The sequence below is a fragment of the Vidua macroura genome, chromosome Z (assembly GCF_024509145.1).
Source record: "Vidua macroura isolate BioBank_ID:100142 chromosome Z, ASM2450914v1, whole genome shotgun sequence".
Taxonomy (NCBI): Eukaryota; Metazoa; Chordata; class Aves; order Passeriformes; family Viduidae; genus Vidua; species Vidua macroura.
Genome location: NC_071611.1, coordinates 29,763,788 through 29,783,908, shown reverse-complemented (window position 1 = coordinate 29,783,908; position 20,121 = coordinate 29,763,788). Strand labels below are relative to the sequence as shown.

General features: G+C 36.4%; 1 protein-coding gene across 2 annotated transcripts in view; it reads right to left on the bottom strand.

Annotated features, from left to right (window-relative positions):
• ADAMTS6 (ADAM metallopeptidase with thrombospondin type 1 motif 6) overlaps nucleotides 1-20,121 on the bottom strand; it is a 133,212-nt gene that overhangs the window by 16,434 nt on the left and 96,657 nt on the right. For both annotated transcript variants that reach the window (XM_054003727.1, XM_054003728.1), the window contains exons 14-19: nucleotides 13,883-13,985; nucleotides 12,696-12,829; nucleotides 10,814-10,937; nucleotides 9,572-9,652; nucleotides 7,477-7,640; nucleotides 5,559-5,697 (exon numbers count right to left, since the gene is read on the bottom strand). In XM_054003727.1, the coding sequence (XP_053859702.1) occupies nucleotides 5,559-5,697; nucleotides 7,477-7,640; nucleotides 9,572-9,652; nucleotides 10,814-10,937; nucleotides 12,696-12,829; nucleotides 13,883-13,985 (745 nt within the window). The remainder of the gene's footprint in view (nucleotides 1-5,558; nucleotides 5,698-7,476; nucleotides 7,641-9,571; nucleotides 9,653-10,813; nucleotides 10,938-12,695; nucleotides 12,830-13,882; nucleotides 13,986-20,121) is intronic.

Here is a 20,121-nt window from a genome sequence, read left to right as displayed (position 1 = left end):
CCAAGTTTCCATTGGCTATAAAGACCTACCTATATAAGGTAATAATAAGGTTTTCTTCTGAAAACCCTTACCTCAGAATAGAAGAGTTTTTACTGTATTTTAAGGAAAAGGGGGAATTAATATGAAGAATACATGTAGATCAGCTTTACATTATTATGTAATATATATTTTTTAATATATGTGTGTGTGTGTATATATATATATATAATGTATCTCTTTTTTTTTTCCCAGAAGAAAAGAACTAACTCAGATACTATAAATTTATATTGTAAAGGAAAATTTTTCAATACAGAAAGTATAGCTTCTAGTGTACAAAAAGAAGAGCTGCAATTCTGGATCCCCAAGACTAAGAAAAATACTGATATTAAAAATCAGAGAAATTATCTTCTCATCCTATATATGAGCATAGGAATCCTACATAAATAAGACTTGTCTGTCATCAGACATGCCTTTTTAACTATCTGGTAAATCCGAAGATCCACTTTTAAGGAAAAAAAAAATAAAATATCAAAATAGATCTCAGACTTTGGAAATTTGGTTCCTTCTTGATTCCCTGTACAGTGAGCATCAAGGTCAGTGGAAGAAAAACTATGTGTACCTTGCTCCTTTAACATAAGTGACGCTACAAAATACAGTTTACAATCTCTCATAGAATGGGTCAGGTTGTAAGGGACCACAGTGGGTCATCTGGCTCAAATCCCCTGCTCAAGCAGAGTCATCCTGGAGCACATGACATAGGATTGCATCCAAATACTTGAATATCTGCAATGAGGGAGAATCTACAACCTCTCTGGGCAACCTGTTCCAGTGCATAGTCACTTGCACAGTAAAGAACTTTTTCCTCATGTCGTGGTGGAACTTCCTGGGCATCACTTTATGCCTCTTGTTTCATTGCCTCTTCTTCCATTGATTGGTACTACTGAGAAGAGCCTGGATCCATCCTTTTGTCAGTATCCTCCAGGAGCTCCATGTCTCTCTTGTCCTGAGGAGCCCAGAACTGGACACAGCACTCCAGGTGAGGCCTCACCAGGGCTCAGTAGAGGGGCAGGATTACCTCCCTCCACCTGCTGGCAATGCTCTTCCTAATGCCCCCCAGGATAGCACTGGCCTTCTTGGCCACCAGGACACGCTGCTGGCTCATGGACAGCTTGTTGGCCACCAGGACCCCCAGGTCCTTCTCCACAGAGCTGATCCCCAGCAGGTCAGCCCCAGGCTGCGCTGGTGCCTGGGGTTGTTCCTCCCTGGAAAGGGCAAGGACCCTGCACTTGCCTTTGCTGAATTTCAGATGGTTCTTCTTTGTCCATCTTCCCAACCTGTTAAGGTTCTTCTGAAGGGCTGCATAGTACTTCAGGGTATTTGCCACTGCTCCCAGCTCTGTGCCCTCAATGAACTTTCTGAGCAGGCATCTGCCCGTCAAGCCATTGATGAATAAGTTAAAGAAAACTGGGCCCAGTATTGAACCTTGGGTGACACCACCAGTGTCAGGCCTCTAACTAGATCCTCTGCCACTGATTATAACCCTCATTGGCTGTTCATCAAGTCCACATCTCCTGAGTTTGCCTATGAGAACATTGTGAAATGGTATTGAAAGCCTTGGTGAAGTTGAGGCAAACAATACCCACTGCTGTCCCCTCATCCATCCAGGTAGCTCTTTCATTGTAGAAGGCAATCAAACACCTGATCATCTTCAGTGAACTCATGCTGACTACTCCTGATTATCTTCTTGTCTTCCATATGGACAGAGATGGCCTCCAGAATGAGGCAGTCCATCACCTTCCCAGGGATTCAGGCCTGTAGTTCCCTGGGTCCTATTTCTTGCCCATTTTGAAAACTGGGGTGACATTCACTTTCTTCCAGTCCTCAGCATCTCTCCTGATCTTCATGATATTTCAAAGGTGATCATGAGCAGGCTCATTACAGTGTGCACCAGCTCTCTCATCACTCATGGATCCATTCTATCGGGGCCCATGGACTTGAGTAGATCTGTCTAGTTGTTTCAGACCAAATCTTCCTTCCCTAAGAAAGTGTCTTCCTCCCAGCATTCCTTCACCCTGATCTCCTCAGTCAGGGATTCACGAGGCCTGGTCTTGCCAGTGAAGACTGATCCAAAGGCACTCAGTATCTCTGCCCTCTCATCTTCCCCTCTTACCAGGGTCCCGTCTCCATGTAATAATGAGCCCACATTATCTTTTTCTTTTGTTATTGATGAATTTGAAAATGCCCGTTTTATTATGCTTGACATCTTTAGCCAAGTTTAAGTCTAGCTGGGCACTGGTCTTTATAGTCTCATTTGCATTTACCCTGACCACCTCTCTATATTCACTCCAGGTGGCCTGACCCTGCTTCCATCTCCTGTGTATTTCCTGCTTATACTTGAGTAATGACAGTAGCCTTCATTCATCCATCCACAGAGATCTCTTGCCCCATTGGCCCAATTTCTTTCTAATTGTGATGCATTGTGAGTGGAGTGAGTGATCCTTGAATATCAATCCACCCTTCTGGACCCCTATTCCCCGGAGGGCCTGTTCCCACAAGATTCTTCCAAAAAGATCCCTAATGAGATTAAAGGTAGCTCTCCTGAAGTCCATGGTTATAATCTTTCCTGCTGTCCCACTACCCCTTACTTCAATACAGAATTCTACAATCCCATGGTCACTGTAGCCAAGGCTGCCTCTCATAAAAGATTTTCTTCCACCTTTTAGAGGCAATCTAAACATGTAACTGTTTCTTTCATGAGCTCTAACTTACCTCCTAGATCATTCTATTGAGTATACAGGGGGACAGGAGGTATAATGTCTACTGTGAAGAGCCCATTGATTTCAGGTGGTGGGTGAGTTTTCATATGAGATTATGAAATTCCTTGAATGCTTCAGAGGTCAGAAATTCCAGAGAGCTATACATACAATAATGAACTCATAATGAGCAAGTAAGAGTGTAATATATGCTTTGAGTTGCTCAATACCATGAGAAAGACACAGAGGAGGCAGGAATGGAAGTCAGAGCTCTGGCATTGTATTGAACTGCCATAAACAGGAAACCTTTCTTCTTCCTACGATTCCACTTACTGTGCTCTTCCTATTCTTCAAAGTCAAGACAGGCGCTAGAAGAGAGGTCCTATTTGAAAAGTTAAAGCAATTTTTAATATTCTGATGTGACTCCTCAGCACAGCAGAGATGAACATAATATAGAAGTCCAGTGGAAAAGACAGCATGTTACTATTCAGTCAAAGACTTGGGTTTCTCCCAGCTTGCTCTTAGCTTATTCCTTGACTCCTGACTGTTCTAGTCACCCTTCTCCAAGATAAGGCATACTAGCAGGTCTAGGAAGAGCTGAATGCAGTGGATTGCTCTTAAAACACTAAGAAGAAACAGCACAAAAAATCAGACACTTTTGCAATATAAAGTACTCCAAAACTATTTAAACTTTGCACTGCCACAATGTCTTTATGCTCTGCTTCATGACATTCAACACATATGCTCAAGTTTCACTTACTACATCAAGTAATAACCATGTTTTAAGAGTCATTAAGTAATTAAGAAATGCTTAAGTCACTAAGTCATTAAGCAATGCAGATACAGATAAACTGATTTAGAAAGAGCTAGACTTAAGCAGTACACAGTGGACATAAGGCAGCCTGTTAAAATGGTCCCTGGTCAAGTCTCTGTTTAATGGAATATTTATATCAGCTAAATTTTCCAGTTGAAGTCTCTGTCTCTTCAACCTTTATCTCCCTTTTCTTTTTCCTGACTCAGTTCCTCTTTAGAATTGTGTCTTCTTTTGGCATATGGTGAAAGGCATTTCATAAATTGACAGAAATAGCAGAACCAGGTTCTTTCATGGAGAAAGCAGATACATGTTTAAACATGAATTATAGCTACAATGAAATATATGTTTATGAGTAGAGTGGTCAGTGACCTCAATATATCCTTTTATTAAACTGAAAGAGAGGGGACAATGCCTGGTTTGGCCACCATAAGCTACCAAAGAAAATCTCCTCCACCTCCTCTGAGTTTAAATTAATAAATATATGCCACTTTAAGGGATTCATAAACCTTCCCTTGAAATCTAATTAATTACATCCAAATTTTTTAATCTCAACATGTGCCTACTCCTTCAGAGCCACTTATTTTTTCCACTGTATTTTGTCAAATGTGTGAAATGACAACGACCTTCATGACAGGATGCCCATGGCTAAAATCTTGTCTCCACCTACATCAATGGGAGTTTTCCCAGGACTTCAGAAAGATCATTGCCACATTACCATCACAAAAAATAGGATACGACAAGGTTTTGATAACTGGAACTTACTTTCTCTATGAGCTAGGCACTTCTCTTCTTTATACTTCTCCTTTAAAATGTTTTTTTTTTTTTTCGCTGCCATCCTGACCATTACTAAAATTGTATTTAAAAATCAATCTGTCACCCAGGAATCCAACAAACTAATAATAAAAACATCGAAGAAAGTTGGCATCCTTTATTTTGTTTCAAGACTTTCTCTAGTGGCACAGAAAATAATTTATGCTATTCTTTGTGTATTATGTATGGCTAGGCTGTATTTAAACTGCATACAACTAGTAACAGCCAAAACAGCTTCCAGCAGAAAGGTGAGTCATGATGAATACCTCCCATAGACAGAAAAAACAAGAAAGCAAGAAGTATTTGGTCCAAAGGTTCTTTAAAAAAATATGGTGTCTTCTTCTTGGTAAGGATTGTCCATGGTGCCGTAGAAACTGAAATTCTGAGATGCATTTAAAGCACTCTCCCAATATCTTCTGGAACAGAAGTATGTTGGGGAGATGATGATTCATTCAGTCTCCAGAGAGAAGAAAGATACTGTTCACACAGCACTTCTACTCACCAGTTCTTGCAGCAGCAATGGTGTTGGCTTTGAAGGAAGCCAACTGTCCTGCTCTCCCAGCCAGAGGTAAAGAATTGCATTGGTGGCCACTAGAGGGAGGATTAGGAATATAGTAAGTTGTCGGCAAAAGCCACCCATGATGAACCACATGGGACAACCTACAAATCCCCCACTGCTGCCCAAGGGCAACAATTCTCAGATACTGCTACAGGCTGGCAGGTAAAATCCAATTGCTACCATCTTCTACAGAAGAGCTGCCAGTGTGCATCCTAAACTTTGGTGGCTGGAGCATAGGAGGGCTGACTAGGATTGTGTGAAGCACACCTACAAACACACAAAGACACATCGCTTTATTTACAGATGCCTATTTTGCCTTCTCACTTTTAGTCTCCTTATTTAAAACTTCTGATGTCCTTTATCAACAAAGCTTCTGGGAAAAACAAACATACCAGCTTCAAGAAAGTCTCAGAAGTATCAGAAGAGAGAGACACTGTGCCAAGATACGCTGTATTTAATAAAAAGATCTGAACATATTAAAGGTACTTGAAAATAAGAAAATCCATTGTGATTAAAATAAATGTTCATTAAAATCTGAGGCATACCTGAAAGAAATGTTTTCAGTTAGTCATCTAGATAAATATACAGTGAAGTGTATCTTGCAATTCAGTTTACCCTGTAACCTGACTGTCTGGTGTCTTACCTCCTGCACAAGTGGCAGAACATTCTGACCAAGGCAGATGATTCCATGCAAACCCAACCTCATTGTCTCCACTGCCAGTGCGAGAGATCGGAACATTGAATTTATATTTTATCCCCAAATTCTGTTCCTGCAGCAGAATCTGTAGTTGAAAACAACTGGTTATACCATTAAAGCAGGCACGCAGAGGGCAAACACAGTGACATTTATTCTAGGAGTGTGTTATGTTCTGCTGAACAGGAAGAAAGTAATAAAGGAAGTCACGTTAGTTCTTTTAAGATGTTCCCCAAAAGAATCTGTACCAGCTTTTAAAACATATACAGAAGAAAAATATTGTTTAAGGTGAGCTTTATCTTTTTTTTTCTCCCTTAACACAACTTTATTATTTCTGTCAATTCCTTATTCCTGACAAAATTTCATAATTTTGCTAGTTTCATAAATTTTATAAATTTTGCTAGTTTTCATAAAATTAATGTCTTCATGGAAAATAACTTGAGAGCTGAATAATTATGGGAGGTCAAAGTTGGTAAAGCACATTACTGTAGAAACATGCAGCAGTTCTTACTGAAGTCTTGCAAGGAGTACAGTCCACAGAGTTTGAAACCATCTCTCCCCTTGTTAGCACTTCTAGTGACTACAGTACAGTACATTACTTCTAGTAATAATAGCAAAACCAACAGACTGTTGCTGAGGCCATTGTTTTTCCTAATGCAACAGCCAACAGCTTAAGGTGTGACTGGTGGAATCACACCTTGATTCCTTTAAAAGAATAATAAAACTCTCAGTGCAGCCACATCACTGCAGGCAACATAGACAAAAGTGCAACAATCACCATGAGTTTTTGCCTAGCCTCGCTGTTGAAGTGCACTTCTACAGATTACCTGTCCAACACTAGTGTTTGACTCTCAATCGAACATTTTTCTTTCATTGCTAATAGCACAAAATCAAGTTAGACACAGCAATCTGACCCATCCTACAGCTATTTTTCATGCATTTCTACTTTCTCTTACATTTTGCAGAGGCACATCTGTCTATGTCCATATGGCAAAAGAGCAGAGAACTTTTAGAAAGAAAGTCAGTGACACAGACTGAATGAAAGAAGGCACTATAATTGTGTAGTTTATTCTGTATGGACTGTCTAGCTTATTCACAGCTACAGAAGAAAAAAAGATTATTCAAGTGTTTGAAAATGCTGCCTAAAATGTGGATATCCATGTAATAATTATTCTGTACAAAAATATCCTATCTGGCTCAAGCAATCACTGAACTGTAAATCCGGCAGCTGACAGAATACACTGGGAAAATATCAACTTGTTCTCATACTCCTCCTCCACATAGTAGTAAAACAGCAGGTTCACCATTGCCTGTTGTCAGAGATGGCATCAGGATCCTGGTCATATCTTCTGTTACATTCTCATACTCTGTAAGATCTTTTGAGAGAAATGTATGTACCAGTAACATACTTTAACATGGGTCATACCATTATACTCACTCTGTGGTAAGGCAGAATGGCATATAGATGCCATTCTGTGGCATATAAATGTCACCCTTAGGCCAGGCTTAAAACTACAGAAATGTACAGAACTGTCAGGGACTGTGAAGTGTCAGCAGTATGCAGAGATACGATACATGGCCCACTCACAATTCTCACTACTATTACTGTGAACCACATTTAAAGAGATGGTTTATTTTCTGTGAGTTTTTCTGATGCTCTTCTGACTTTATCCCCATTTCATCACAATGTTTGCCAGTCAGTTTTGAAATGTAAGAAATGTGTTAAAACAATCATACAAAGTCCCAGCTAAACAAGCTCTATATTGTTGGTAAACTCAACCTATTTTAATTTAATTCATGAAATTGTCTTTTCTCAGAACACAAATACATATTACGAATTTCAAAAATATATTGATTACAACTTTACCATGACTATGAGGTTTTCTGAAGTAGGGCCTAGTGCTTCCAAAGACTCTGGTTCATCTGTTGGCCTCTTGTAATGGAAAGCAGTTCCAGCAACATCAAACTTTCTTGGCCAGTCAATAGTCCAGGCACCATTAATATAGTAGTCATCCTCTTCAGATTTTAAAGCTTAAAAAAAAATACAAGCCACCTAAAAATTGGAAGCAGCATTTATAATGGAGAAGCCATTGTAAATTAATCTACTAATCTGTTAGAAGTATGTACGCTGCAGCTCTATATCACTGTTTTTTCAAGCAATACAAAGCTTTTTCTTTAGCTCTAGTAAAAATATCCCTCATGTAAATCAACAATTTTGCAATAATCTTCGATGTGCAGATTATTTTGCAGATTTCAACATGCAGATGCTACATGAAATGAACCAGAATGCCTAATGCAACTTGAACTATTATTCTGATCTACATGAGATACATGCACGTCTGAAATGTATAATCAATTATCAACCTCATCTTTACATTAAGAGGCTGCGGCATAGAATAAGTATCACAGACAATGTACAGAGGAAAAAAAGAGAAGGAACATTGAGTCTGACATATGGTACCAGTAAGCTGTTGTTTTATTGCCTATGTCCACTAGTTCTTTTTTGCCTTACTAAAGCACAAATACAAGATATTTCTACTACAAACTGAAATATTAGCTACTTTATCTGATATTTTATCCTTCTTCATTTACAGCTTTGAAACATTAAAAGACTGTAGACAAAACAGAAATTTCATAACTAATCAACCATTAGGATGGGTAAGCACATCTTATTCAGTTATTTGAATTTGATATTTTATTAAAAATATTACATTAAATTCCTAAATATGAAACTGACATTGTATCTTAAAGTGAATATTCAGTTAATTAAACATTGACTTCTTGATTTAAGGTGAAGATTACCAGGTTTTACATAGTTTATTTATTTATTTATTTTAAATAGATCATGTTTTTAAAGGAAAAATTATCGTTGGAGCCCCATAGTCAAAAAGCATGTCATTTTTCATTGAGACAAATAACTGATTTTATTGGATAGGGGAAACTTCACATCATAATCCTAAGGAGTAAGACAACTTCAGTTATCTGACATTTTACTCTCAACTACATGTGTGTGGACAGTTGGTTTACCTTAAACAGTTAGGGAAAATGCCTCAGTGATGCTTAAGTTGTCTAAAACAGATCAGAGAGCATTCATATGAGCAGGAGATAGAGAGGCAATACTCTTCTACTGGTGACAATGACATTCAGCAGAAATTAGTAATTATTTCCATTAGCATAATAACGTCTGAAAACTAACATACATATGCTATATATGCTTAAACTAATATACATCCAGAAGCAAAGCAGTTAATTTTTTACCTGCCTGCCAATGAAAAATGCATTTTCATTCTCTAAGTACATTTACCTAATGTCAGTTATGCACAGGTGAAGGCCACAGTTGTGAACAGTAGTCCAATTATTACATTATAATAATTATGCACTGGCATAATGCTAGTAGCATATGAGACAGAAATAACAAGTTCATGTTCATAATCAAATCATTTATGAGGACCTGAAATGCAGGAAGCCCACAGAAAATTAGCATAAGAGGAAAGCCAGGTGTCACCTTGGATCAAGCCATTTAAGGGAAGATAACAGCGCTACTAAATATGCAGTTTTTTCTGCAGCTCTGAGCACAGACAGTTTTGTTGCTGCTGGCTTCTCTGTTGGAGAAATCACTTAAAATATTGTGGTATTTGTGCAGCTGCAGAAATGGGCTTTTGACCAATTTTGTCACATAACTAGGAGTGATACTGGTGAAAAAATGATCAAGCAGGTCAAGGTGAGAGAGGACAGAAGCTAGCTGAGCTAATTGAATTGTCTAACTGCACTCCAAACTTGAGGTCATGGATTTCAAAGGAACTCCATTCTAGTTTAAGGAACTATGGGATATGTGCTGTGAGTTCGTTTGAAAGTCTTAGTTTGACTTAGTTCGCTGAATAAAGCAGCCAGTGTGACAACTACAGAGGAAGAGGGGTTTATTTTTTTGGTATGTTAGAATCATATATAAAGAATGTCCTTACCAATGTAGTTTTTTGACATTGCCACTTCTCTTATTTCAATGTGCACAGAACCTCTTGGAATTTGAATCACTTCCATATATCCTATAAGACAAAGATAAATCCTATTTAGGAAAGAAAACTCTCTAAACTTTGTACAAAAATTTTTAACTGATAACAAGAACATAAGTATTCAGGAATTCCTTTTCTAAGTCTATCCTAATTCTAACTGAATTCCTTTTCAACAGTGTATCTTAAATAATTAAGACATTTAGAAATCTCTTCAGGAACATAGGATAATTCAAGTGTTAGAGGATTTCAGTCAATCATTTAGTCCAACTTCCTACTGCAAGCTAAGAGATCAGATTGAGTTACTCAGAGTTTTATCCTGCTGGATCATGAAAAACTCCAAAGATGGAAACTGTACAACCTTTCTAGAAAATCTGATCCACTGCTAGACTGTCCTCCTGAGGAAATAGCTTTTTCTTCTATTTGATTAGTCACCTTCCTTCTATCAGTTTATAGCTACTGTCTTATCCCCAGGTACCCACCAGTGCAGAGCCTGGCTCTGTTTTCTCCATGACCTCCTCATAGTATTGGAGGGCTCATACCAGATCCCCATAAACCAGGGGATTCTGCAGGCTGAATCAGCCCACTTCTCTCAACCTCTCCTCACAGAGGGTCAAGCATTCCAGATCCCCATAATCATGCTTGTCCCCTACTGGACAGAATTAACTGCAGTGCATGACTCCATTTCCTGAATTATGGAGTCCAAAATCTGATTACACTAAGACTACAAGATTAATTTTTTTTTTGAGCTAAGTTTTAAAATAATAGCCTATATATATTTCCTGAATTCTTAATATTATGAATTTCTGGGATTTTTCTGTTACATTACTACTGTATTCTTGCTATTCTAAAATTTCATGCATTACTATCAGATTCTACCATATACAGCAAAATAATATATAAAACAATAAAACATAATACAATAAAACATTACTCTTAATATACCACCATAACTAAATAATAACAAAAAACTTCACCAACAGAGCTAAGCATTCAATAATCAAACACATTGTTGTATTTGGGATAAATCCAAACTAATACACAAAGCCAGGAAACAACAGGCAAATATAGTCAAAGTGAATGACTAGCAGCAATGCTATGCTGGAAATGAAGGCAGCATTGGTATTGGCTAAAGAGTAATTAGCACTGGTAAATGCTAAAAGCATTGTGCAACAGAATGGACATACATGTACATACCTCCTCTGGGCAATGAACCATTGAAGAAACCTTCAATGGCTTCACATGTACTCCCATCTCCTCCACAAACACGGCATCTGTCTTCCTTAGCATCAGACCCCAAAATATTATCACAACCTACATGCTGAGAACAGGTAAGAACAAATATTTTAATAGGACACCAATGGTCATGCACCATTATTTCTAAAGTTTCTTTGAAGTGTTTCTCTCAGGTTTGAGATATTCAGTTCTTATTTTTATCTACCCTATTGCTGATAACCAGTACTTTAAGTACTTTAAGTACTAGTTATCACTTGACAATAAAAGGAGATAAAAAAAGAAGAAGAATTTGCAATTCGGGTTGTTATCAAATCTTGATTAATAAGAACCTTGCATTTCTACTGTGACTTCTAGTAAGGGATTTCACAGTCTTTTGCATGTTATATAATTATTAGACTTATCAATAAATGATTACTGATGTTGTTATTTGATACTATAACAGCTTCATGCCATCTATATTGCTTTTTTAAGGTCAACATTTGCTGTGTGATCCTTAAACATTTAGACAGCATAAGCAGCATTCTAAGGCATTACAGCTTCATAAACCATATTTCCACATGCTGCAGGGGAAACTTGTAATTTGTATAAGTATGAATGTAGAGTGTAAATTACTTCACAATAAGAATAAATGCAGAATGAAACATAGTGAAAAGCTGAATTGCATGCTGTATTAGATGAAAAAAAAATTAAAATAAATTAAAATAAAGACAGGACCTTTAGGAAAAGAAAAAAAAAAATAGGATGAAACAAGTAGGCTGAAACCAGAATAAAGACTGCAGCTTGCCAATATTTTTCCAGGATTCATATAAAGAAGAAGGTAGCTACTTAATTGTCTAGCTGTCTTTGTTTTCTGTCTAGCACTATTATTTGCCATCTTGTAAACAGCTAATACACACATTATAAGAAAAGTTAAAATACCTTCAATAACTGACAAAATATTATTATTTTAACTCTTTACATTTCGACTTACTGATTCACTAAGATGACAGACACCAAACTTTCTTCACTCTTCATTCTCAACTTGAGATTCTTTTCACTGGTTTACTAAAACATGGCAAAACTTTTGATCTAACTGTGTCATTCAATAAATATTCATCTTCAGCCCTCTATTTAGCAAAGCACTTCAGCATTAAGTTAAGCTTTAGTTATGTCAGTTGTTTTGTTGAAATCAAATAATTTTTGGAGTCACCAGTACTTTTCAAATATCTAGACCTAAATAAATAATTAAATGCTTTGCTAAACTGAGGAAGAACTGGAATGTTAATAACCAAAAAATATGGCACAAAACCCCAATCCTATTGAAATTCTTCTAATGCAGTTCTATAGAACTCTTACATGATAATCAGATTTTTAGTAAATGGCAAATACATCATTATACATTTTTTCCTAGAATCACAGAGCAATAGTAATGACTTTCTGTTTCAATTACGTTAACAGCATGATTTTTTTGCAACAGGATGAACTAGTTAAACAGATTAATATGTTCACATTTAGTGTTTTTCAGACAGAGTGATGTTACAACTGAAATAATGGAATAGGCCATGGAAGACTGCAAGGAGCCTGTTCATCTCCCGTTGCCATTTCCATCAACTCTTCAACAGAAACCATAAAGCAAGAAAAAAGATAAAATGGCAGATTCTAGTAATGTCTCTGAGAAGTTACTGAAATTCAAATTATTTGTCTATTTTATGCAATACCTTTTTTAACTTTCTGTCTCAATCTTACACTCTTATTAACAACTTGACCTGTCAACTCTCATGTAATATACAAGTCCCTTAACTAAATATAGGTAACAGAAGACACAACAAAGAAATCCGTAAGTACTTCATAAAACATATGTAACCTTGCATTCTCCATTGATACAGATATCCAGTGAATCAGCATTGCACTGAGTCCCATCTATTACTGCAGGAGCACGTTCAGTGTAAAAATTATACCCTTCAGCCAAGCAGTTTAATGCACATGGTTTAACCCCACCTGGACAACAAAATCAAATGAAAGGGGAAAAAATTAACAGAACTTACAAATTTAAGGTTTAGTTAAAAATATTATACATAAACAGATCTGCAATTTACAATCTTATCTCATACCTGACGTATACAAGATATACATTTTATTTAACTTCCCCTTAATGATTTCTCTACTTGACTCTTCTCTTTTGCAAAAAGAAGTTGTATGTTATTTCACACGGTAAGATATGAAAAGGTTGTCTGGGTCCATAACAATGCTGTTATGCTAGTACAATCCTAATGGCTATTTAACAATTAAAAACAAGGATACCACTTCACTAATTGGAAAGAAAAAAAATAGCAACAGAATGTATTCCTAGAAGTATATCAAAACCAAGATCCAAAAATTTAAATTGAGAATTCCTATTGAATTGCACTACAGCTCACACCAGATGATCATGAAGACCTTTTTCAAGCTTTTAATCTAAAAACCTGTTTGTAAAACCATTTAGGCTGTTAAGCTAAAAATCATTGGTAAATCATTTTATTTAAGTCAATAAAGTATAAAACCCACAAGTTATACCCTCCAGCTTTAAAACAGGAAAAAATTATTAAATTATGATATTATAAACACTGTCATTATTGAAGTAGTCTTTAGAGACTCCTATAATGCTTTTACTTCTTTCTCATTTTCCTAATACGTTCCTGACTTTAGTAAAGGCAAACTTATTTTGAGATTACTTAACACTAAACTCATCACTGTAGAATAAGAGGTACTTGCAGATCACTTATGGAATATCTAATTCTAGTACAGGGGCAGGTGGAGAATGGCTCCATATTTTTGAAGTGGAGTCTCTACAACGATGTTGACTCACTTTCAGACCAAAACAAAATCTACTAGAATAAAAAAATTTTGCTCTTCAGTAACACTTGCAGCAACTGACAAAAGTACAAGCTTAAAAATCTTAGCTCATGCTATTTTTGTCAAAAAATTATATTTACAAACATTACCCTCTATACAACATTAATATAATTTAGAAATCTTCACATATGATAATGGTTTTGCAATGCTAACCATTACCTCCAGTGTAGGGTTTCCAGTTATAATACTTTCCCCGGAAAGGCATATTGTCAAAATCCGCACATTGCTTCTCTCTAAAATCACGAGCCCCTGAAGGACATGGCTAAAAAAATAACACAAAATACTTAATTTATTTCAAATATAAACATGAAAATATTTAGAAGCTTATACTGCAACACAATCATGCAAGTGATTAGAAGGTTTTGTCTTGTGGCTCTGACTCTGAAATTTGCTTTATTACTTTACAGTTGAAGTGTCCATTTGCAATCTTAGGCTGACATGAAATAGCTGAAGTAATTTAAAGAAAGGTAAGTGTTACATAACAGATTCCACGAAACTGGAAAATCAGAATCCTGTCAAACTATGCGTCATAATCAATCCATCAGCTACCTTCTTATAAACACATTAAAAACAGCTGGAAAAAGAATTTGGTTGGAGCTGTAGGTTCAATTATACTGTACAAAGGAGCTGTACTGAGACACATTATTAAGACATCAAGAAAAAAAAACATTTTCCACAGAACTATATCACTCCTGCTTACTTGTAGCCTTGACAAAAACATTTTTTTTTAAGACAGAAAGAACATGTCTGGCTCTTATTACCAGCCTCAATGCATCAAGAAATAAAAATTTTCATTTAAATTTTGATTGCTTTGCATTAACAATTACAAAACCATGAAGTAACTTTTTTACTTGGAATGAGGGTAGATTTAAGTAAAATTAATCTTGGAAAGAATTACAGGAGAAATAGAATTCTTTGCTATTTATAACATTTTTCATCAGCAGATACAAAGTAATCTTGAATATACCCTCACCTCATTAAACATTGTTGTCAATGTTTAAGTACCTGCTGAAATTGCAAGCTTCAACAGAAAGTATTTAAAACACAGATTAAAATGCTGTTTCGAGTGAAGGAGAAAAGGATTTTTTTTTGATAGACATCAGAGGTGTTAATAAACATTACTACTTTATGAGCAGGAAAATAGTAAATTTTATGGCATTTCACTCGTCTTCCTGTATACCTAAGCCAGTTAACACTTCCCAGGAAATCTGAAATGCATTCACGTGAAAGGGACCCTATTAACATGGACGCTAAAAATTTTTCACACAATGTAAGTATAAACATAAAAATTATGATTCTCATTATACATTAATCAAGAACACATGATAGCCAGCCCATTGCCATATGATTCAGGAGCTTTAATTTTTTTTTTTTTTTTTTTTTTTTTTTTTTTTTTTTTTTTTTTTTACTCTATTACCCCCTTCTAATTAAAAATACATTTTTAGAACAATGCACTAGCTGGTAAGTAATGCAATTAAGAGTAGTGCAATTACTTTTAATCAAGAATCCTTCAGATGATAAGAAGAAGCATTCAAAATAACTACATAATTTTTAAAAATAATTTAATTTCAGGGTGTTTTTAATAGTAACCCAAACTAACTTTGCCCCTTTGCATCACATCCTCCAAGCAGTGGAATGATCAGTCTTGACATGCCTCAAAGCTAGAGCCTGAATCTCTTGGGTACTGGTCACTTCACACTCCTTCAGTCCCATTTGCTCAGCTCCTAATCTACACAACTGGTATTTTTATTGCACTGAATTCTCCTTACAAGTTAAATAATGAAACCCTCCATCTAAATAAAGCCTTTATCTTATACTAGGATAAAACAATAAAATATGAAGATGAGTAAAGAAGGATCAAGATTTTCTTTTTTATACTCAGAAAATATTCTCACTACCTGGTCTTTGAGATGTAGTCTTGCTGCCTAATTTTCCTATCTCTTTTTAGTATCTCACCAATATCTGACAGGAGGTAAAACTAAAGGCTACAATCTCAAGAAATGCATTCAAAACTGTGCTTGACAAAGCTGGTTGCCTTCTATGACTCAGTAACCTTCCTAGTTGCTGTTGGGTGAGTGGTGGACATTGCTTGCCTGGATTTCTCCAAGGCTGTCAGTATTGCTTCCCACAGCCTCCTTCTGCAGAAGCTGTTGGGTTATGGCCTAGACAGGGGGTCCATAGGGTGGGTAGGGACCTGGCTGACCCAGGGCAGTGGTCAATCACTTCTCTTCAAACTGACAGCCTGGCACAAGGGCTGTTCCCAGGGACTGATACTGGGCCCAGCACTGTTTATTCTTCTGAGTGATCTAGAAGATGGGATCAAGTGTATCCTGGTGCAGTTTTCCAATAATAAGATACTGGTCGAGGAAGCGGATGCTTGTGAAGGGAAAGCTACCCTGCAGAAAGACCTGGATAAGCTGGAATAGTGGGCTGATGAGAACATTGTGAAGTTCAGCAAGGACAAGTGTAGGGTTTTGCACCTGGAAAAGCAAAACCTTAGTCCAGGAGTGCAGCATAGGCAGGGATCTACCCCGCTTGGGAACAGCTCTGTGGGAAGGGGCCTGGTGCTCCTGGTGGACTCAGCTCCATCTGAGTGCCCAGTGAGCTCCTGCAGCACAGAAAAGGAGCAGATCCTGGGTGGCCCCAACAAGGGCTTCACCAGCAGAGATGATGTCCTTATCCCACCCCACACAGTGCTTGTCAGGCCACACCTGCAATGCTGTGTCCAGTTTTGGCTCCTGGTGCACAACAAGATGTGGACAGGCTGCAGAGGTCCAGAGGAAGGCCACAAAGGCAATCACAGGGCTGGGCAGCCTGGCATGTGAGGAATGGCTGAGGGAACTGGGTTTGTTCCTTGAGAAAGAAAGGCTTGGGGGAGGCCTTATCCCCATGTTACAGTGTTTGAAGGGTGGCTACAGAGAAGATGGAGATTCTGTCTTTTACAAGGAGTCACATAGAGGAGATGGAATTTGCACAAGTAATTCCTGGGCAGATTCTGATTGAACACAGAAGAGAAACTTTTCTCAATGAGAACTGGCCATTGGAATAATTTCCTCAGAACAGTGGTAATTTCACAACCAGTGGATGCTTTTAAGATTTGGCTGGACAAGGTGCTAGGCCATCTTGTCCAGACCATGTTTTTGCAGAGAAATGTTAGACCAGAGAGTCCTTGAGGTCTCTTCCAACCAAAGGGAAAATCCTAGGCATTGAAATGCAAAAAGATTACTACATGGTAAGCCACAAAATGCATTTACAGAATGTCATCTCTTTGGCACTATCTCTTTGAGTACATGTTCTTTCCCTAATGTAAACATGCAATAACCGCTTTTCTTTATTGGGTAAGATATTTCACTTTTTTTCATGCAATTATAATACATGGATAACTCTTCTCAAGCTGAAGATTGCTTGTGTCTCCAAATGCTCTTTTATGAGACTGCATATCATGAGGTAGCAATCCAGCAAGCACATGAGAACTTAAAATCATGCCTGAAGAAAGTTCTGAGAATAAGATGTTTTGAGTTTAAAAAGTGTTAACAAATTACCAAACCTACACTGACACCACACCTGTTCATCTTGGAGTTTGGGGTCAGGCAGATTTCAAAACTTGTTGTTTCGTATTAACAAAGTTCTATAAAACCCCTCAGAGAAGATCAGAACCAAACAGAAGAAAGACAGTTCAAACTCAGGTACTATTACAATATGTGGTTTCTTACATTAAATCATTTCAGAAAAAAAAATTGCTTGAAAACATCAAAATTATGAAAGAAACAAACAGTATCTGTGAATGAAAGGAACACCCCCTCCCCAAAAGAAACCTACTTTTTCAAGAGAAAGGACTAAAAAGCAATAATCTTTTTAAAGTAGGTATACACACATATATACATAAAACATTTCCAGAAGCAAACCATGTTTTTCACCATATATATAAAAAATGACACTTTTACAATTTTAGATGTATGTCAAATTAAGATTCACATCCTTATAAATATTTTAAATCAATTAGTTACTATAACTAAGAAATAATGTTTCTTGCAATTCTACTAGAATTTTGTACTTCTTTTAAATTTAAAAGCACTTTGGTCGGAAAAAATACATATTTTTTGTTAGAGATTATGTGGTTGGTGGTAGAAAACAATTTTCTGATGAGCGTGTTCTTTCTACCACCCTTATGTTTCCAGAACTTATTAGCTAATGTTATTTTCTGCTGATCTCAATGTTTCCATTAGCAGATGCCTTTTGAATTAAGAAGTCATATATGGCTTTGGACGTGCTTGATGAGAAATAAGTCTAGTAGAAGTGTGTGCACTGTTTCCAAAGGATTAAAATGGTAAAAAAAAAAAAAAAAGACAAGAGAACTAGCTCATGCCTGCAAGAAAATTGAAGTCAAAATGAGGGGGTTTTTGGGTTCTGAATGGTAGGCACTTAAGGCAAGGCTGAAAGTTACAGATGGGCAATAAATGCTGACACTGCAAAAGAAACTCAACAGAAAAAAATGTACAAAGAGCACATTATTCATAAAAACAACATCAGATTTCCATGCTCTTCCATGCTCACTTACATTAATCAACATACCATTCCAGTAAAACTATCAAAGACTATCTATTAAGCACTAAGGACTAACACATTCTTGAAACAAAACCTACTAGTGTCTCTGATTCTTAGTGACATAGAATCCTAAATATTACTATGAAAGAAATGGACTAGAATTGTCAAAACCATTAAGACTGTAAATTTAGACTTTCTGAAAGAAAAGTTGTTCACACACTGGAAGACCATACCATAAAACATGCTAAAAAAATGGATCACAAACTTTAAGAATGGCATTTCCAATCTGCCTGACTTGAGTTTGCAATCAGTTGTTTATCAGACCTAGGCAATGAAATGAAAAGTTCTCTTTCCAATACCTTGTCGAAATTACTGATTGAAATATGAGACTAGGTAGGAAACGAGTATTTCAGAATAGAGTGCTGTAATTTTAAAATAAATCAATAGATTGTTGCAGTGGTTTGAATGGATGCAAATGACTACACTCAGGTATGAACAATTGGCTGTGAAAACACAGCTGAAGAGTGACCTCCTAAAAAACGCTTTAAAGAAACAGTTTTGGGCACAATGAATCAACTTGGACTAAATGAACATTGTCATTACCATAAGAAAAATTAACAAAATACTAAAATGAATGAACAGAATCCCATCATTAAGGTGACAAACTAAGTTTGAAATTAGAGTTATCTCTGACAAGCCTCAACTAGTGCAGTGGTTTGTGCACCATACTTCAAGGTGTGTGCTACTGGCATCCCAATGGTTACCAACACAGAAATGGTCTGGTGTAAAGAAAACTAAGAACAGACATGATAGCAATCTGCACACACAGGAAAGGTTCCAATCTAGGGAATAATACCAGTTATGTTCTTACTGGGGATAGGGGATAAGTAGGGACCTTAAAGGATTGAAAAACATACATTCTATTTTATGAAAATTGTACTGACTGTAAGGATATTGAAAAATCCTAATGTTATTTCCTGGGCTAGGGGTATTTCAAAAGAGGTCAGGTGCCTAACCATCAGTTAAGAATGGTTTATTGAGAATTATTTTGTGTTTGTGCCAGAGAATAGCCTGAATGGTCTCCTCAGAGACCTGTATGTTTCTCCCTCCTCAGACTCTGTAAAGTCCTCTCTGTAACAAATAAATAAAGAATAGGGAAGAAAAAACAACTAAGAATAAAACTGTCTGAAAAGTGACAAGTAGAAATTTAATATAATAAAAATAAACCAAATCATAGCAACATTTCTGTGGTGTGTCTAGGTAGATATGGCATCATTCTTAATAATAGAAAATAATTAAAAATTGTATAATTGTGAAGGAATGGGATTATATATTATGTAAACATTTTTATATACTAGTTACTGTGGCAGATTGGAGACAAATACAACATTTGAAATAATAATGCCTGGACAAATACTTCGCAAGAGTCGTCAGAGTTAAAGGAAGAGGGCTACTGTGTGCCATGTGTTTTAAGAAATCTTAGACTGTGTATAAACTGAAGCAGTGCAAATGTAAAAAGATCATTATTTGAAAAGGATTAATAGAATAATCTAGATTACAATTTGCCTCATATCAATCCCAAAAAAACAGAACAGTTGGGAGACACTTGACTGATACAGGTTGAAAAGAAAGACAAATAATAATACAAATCAGTATTTTTGTATAAGTTGTATCAACTAAAACTTGATAAAACTTTTTATTTTTTAAAGTTTTAATTAATTCTTTAATTTAACCAGTTCAATTCTTGGTTAAATTAAAAGAATAATGAAACATGCCTACATTTTGGTAAGTCATTTAGCTTAGTGGTAGACAGCATCATGAAATATGTTGTAATAGTTCAATAAAGCATATGT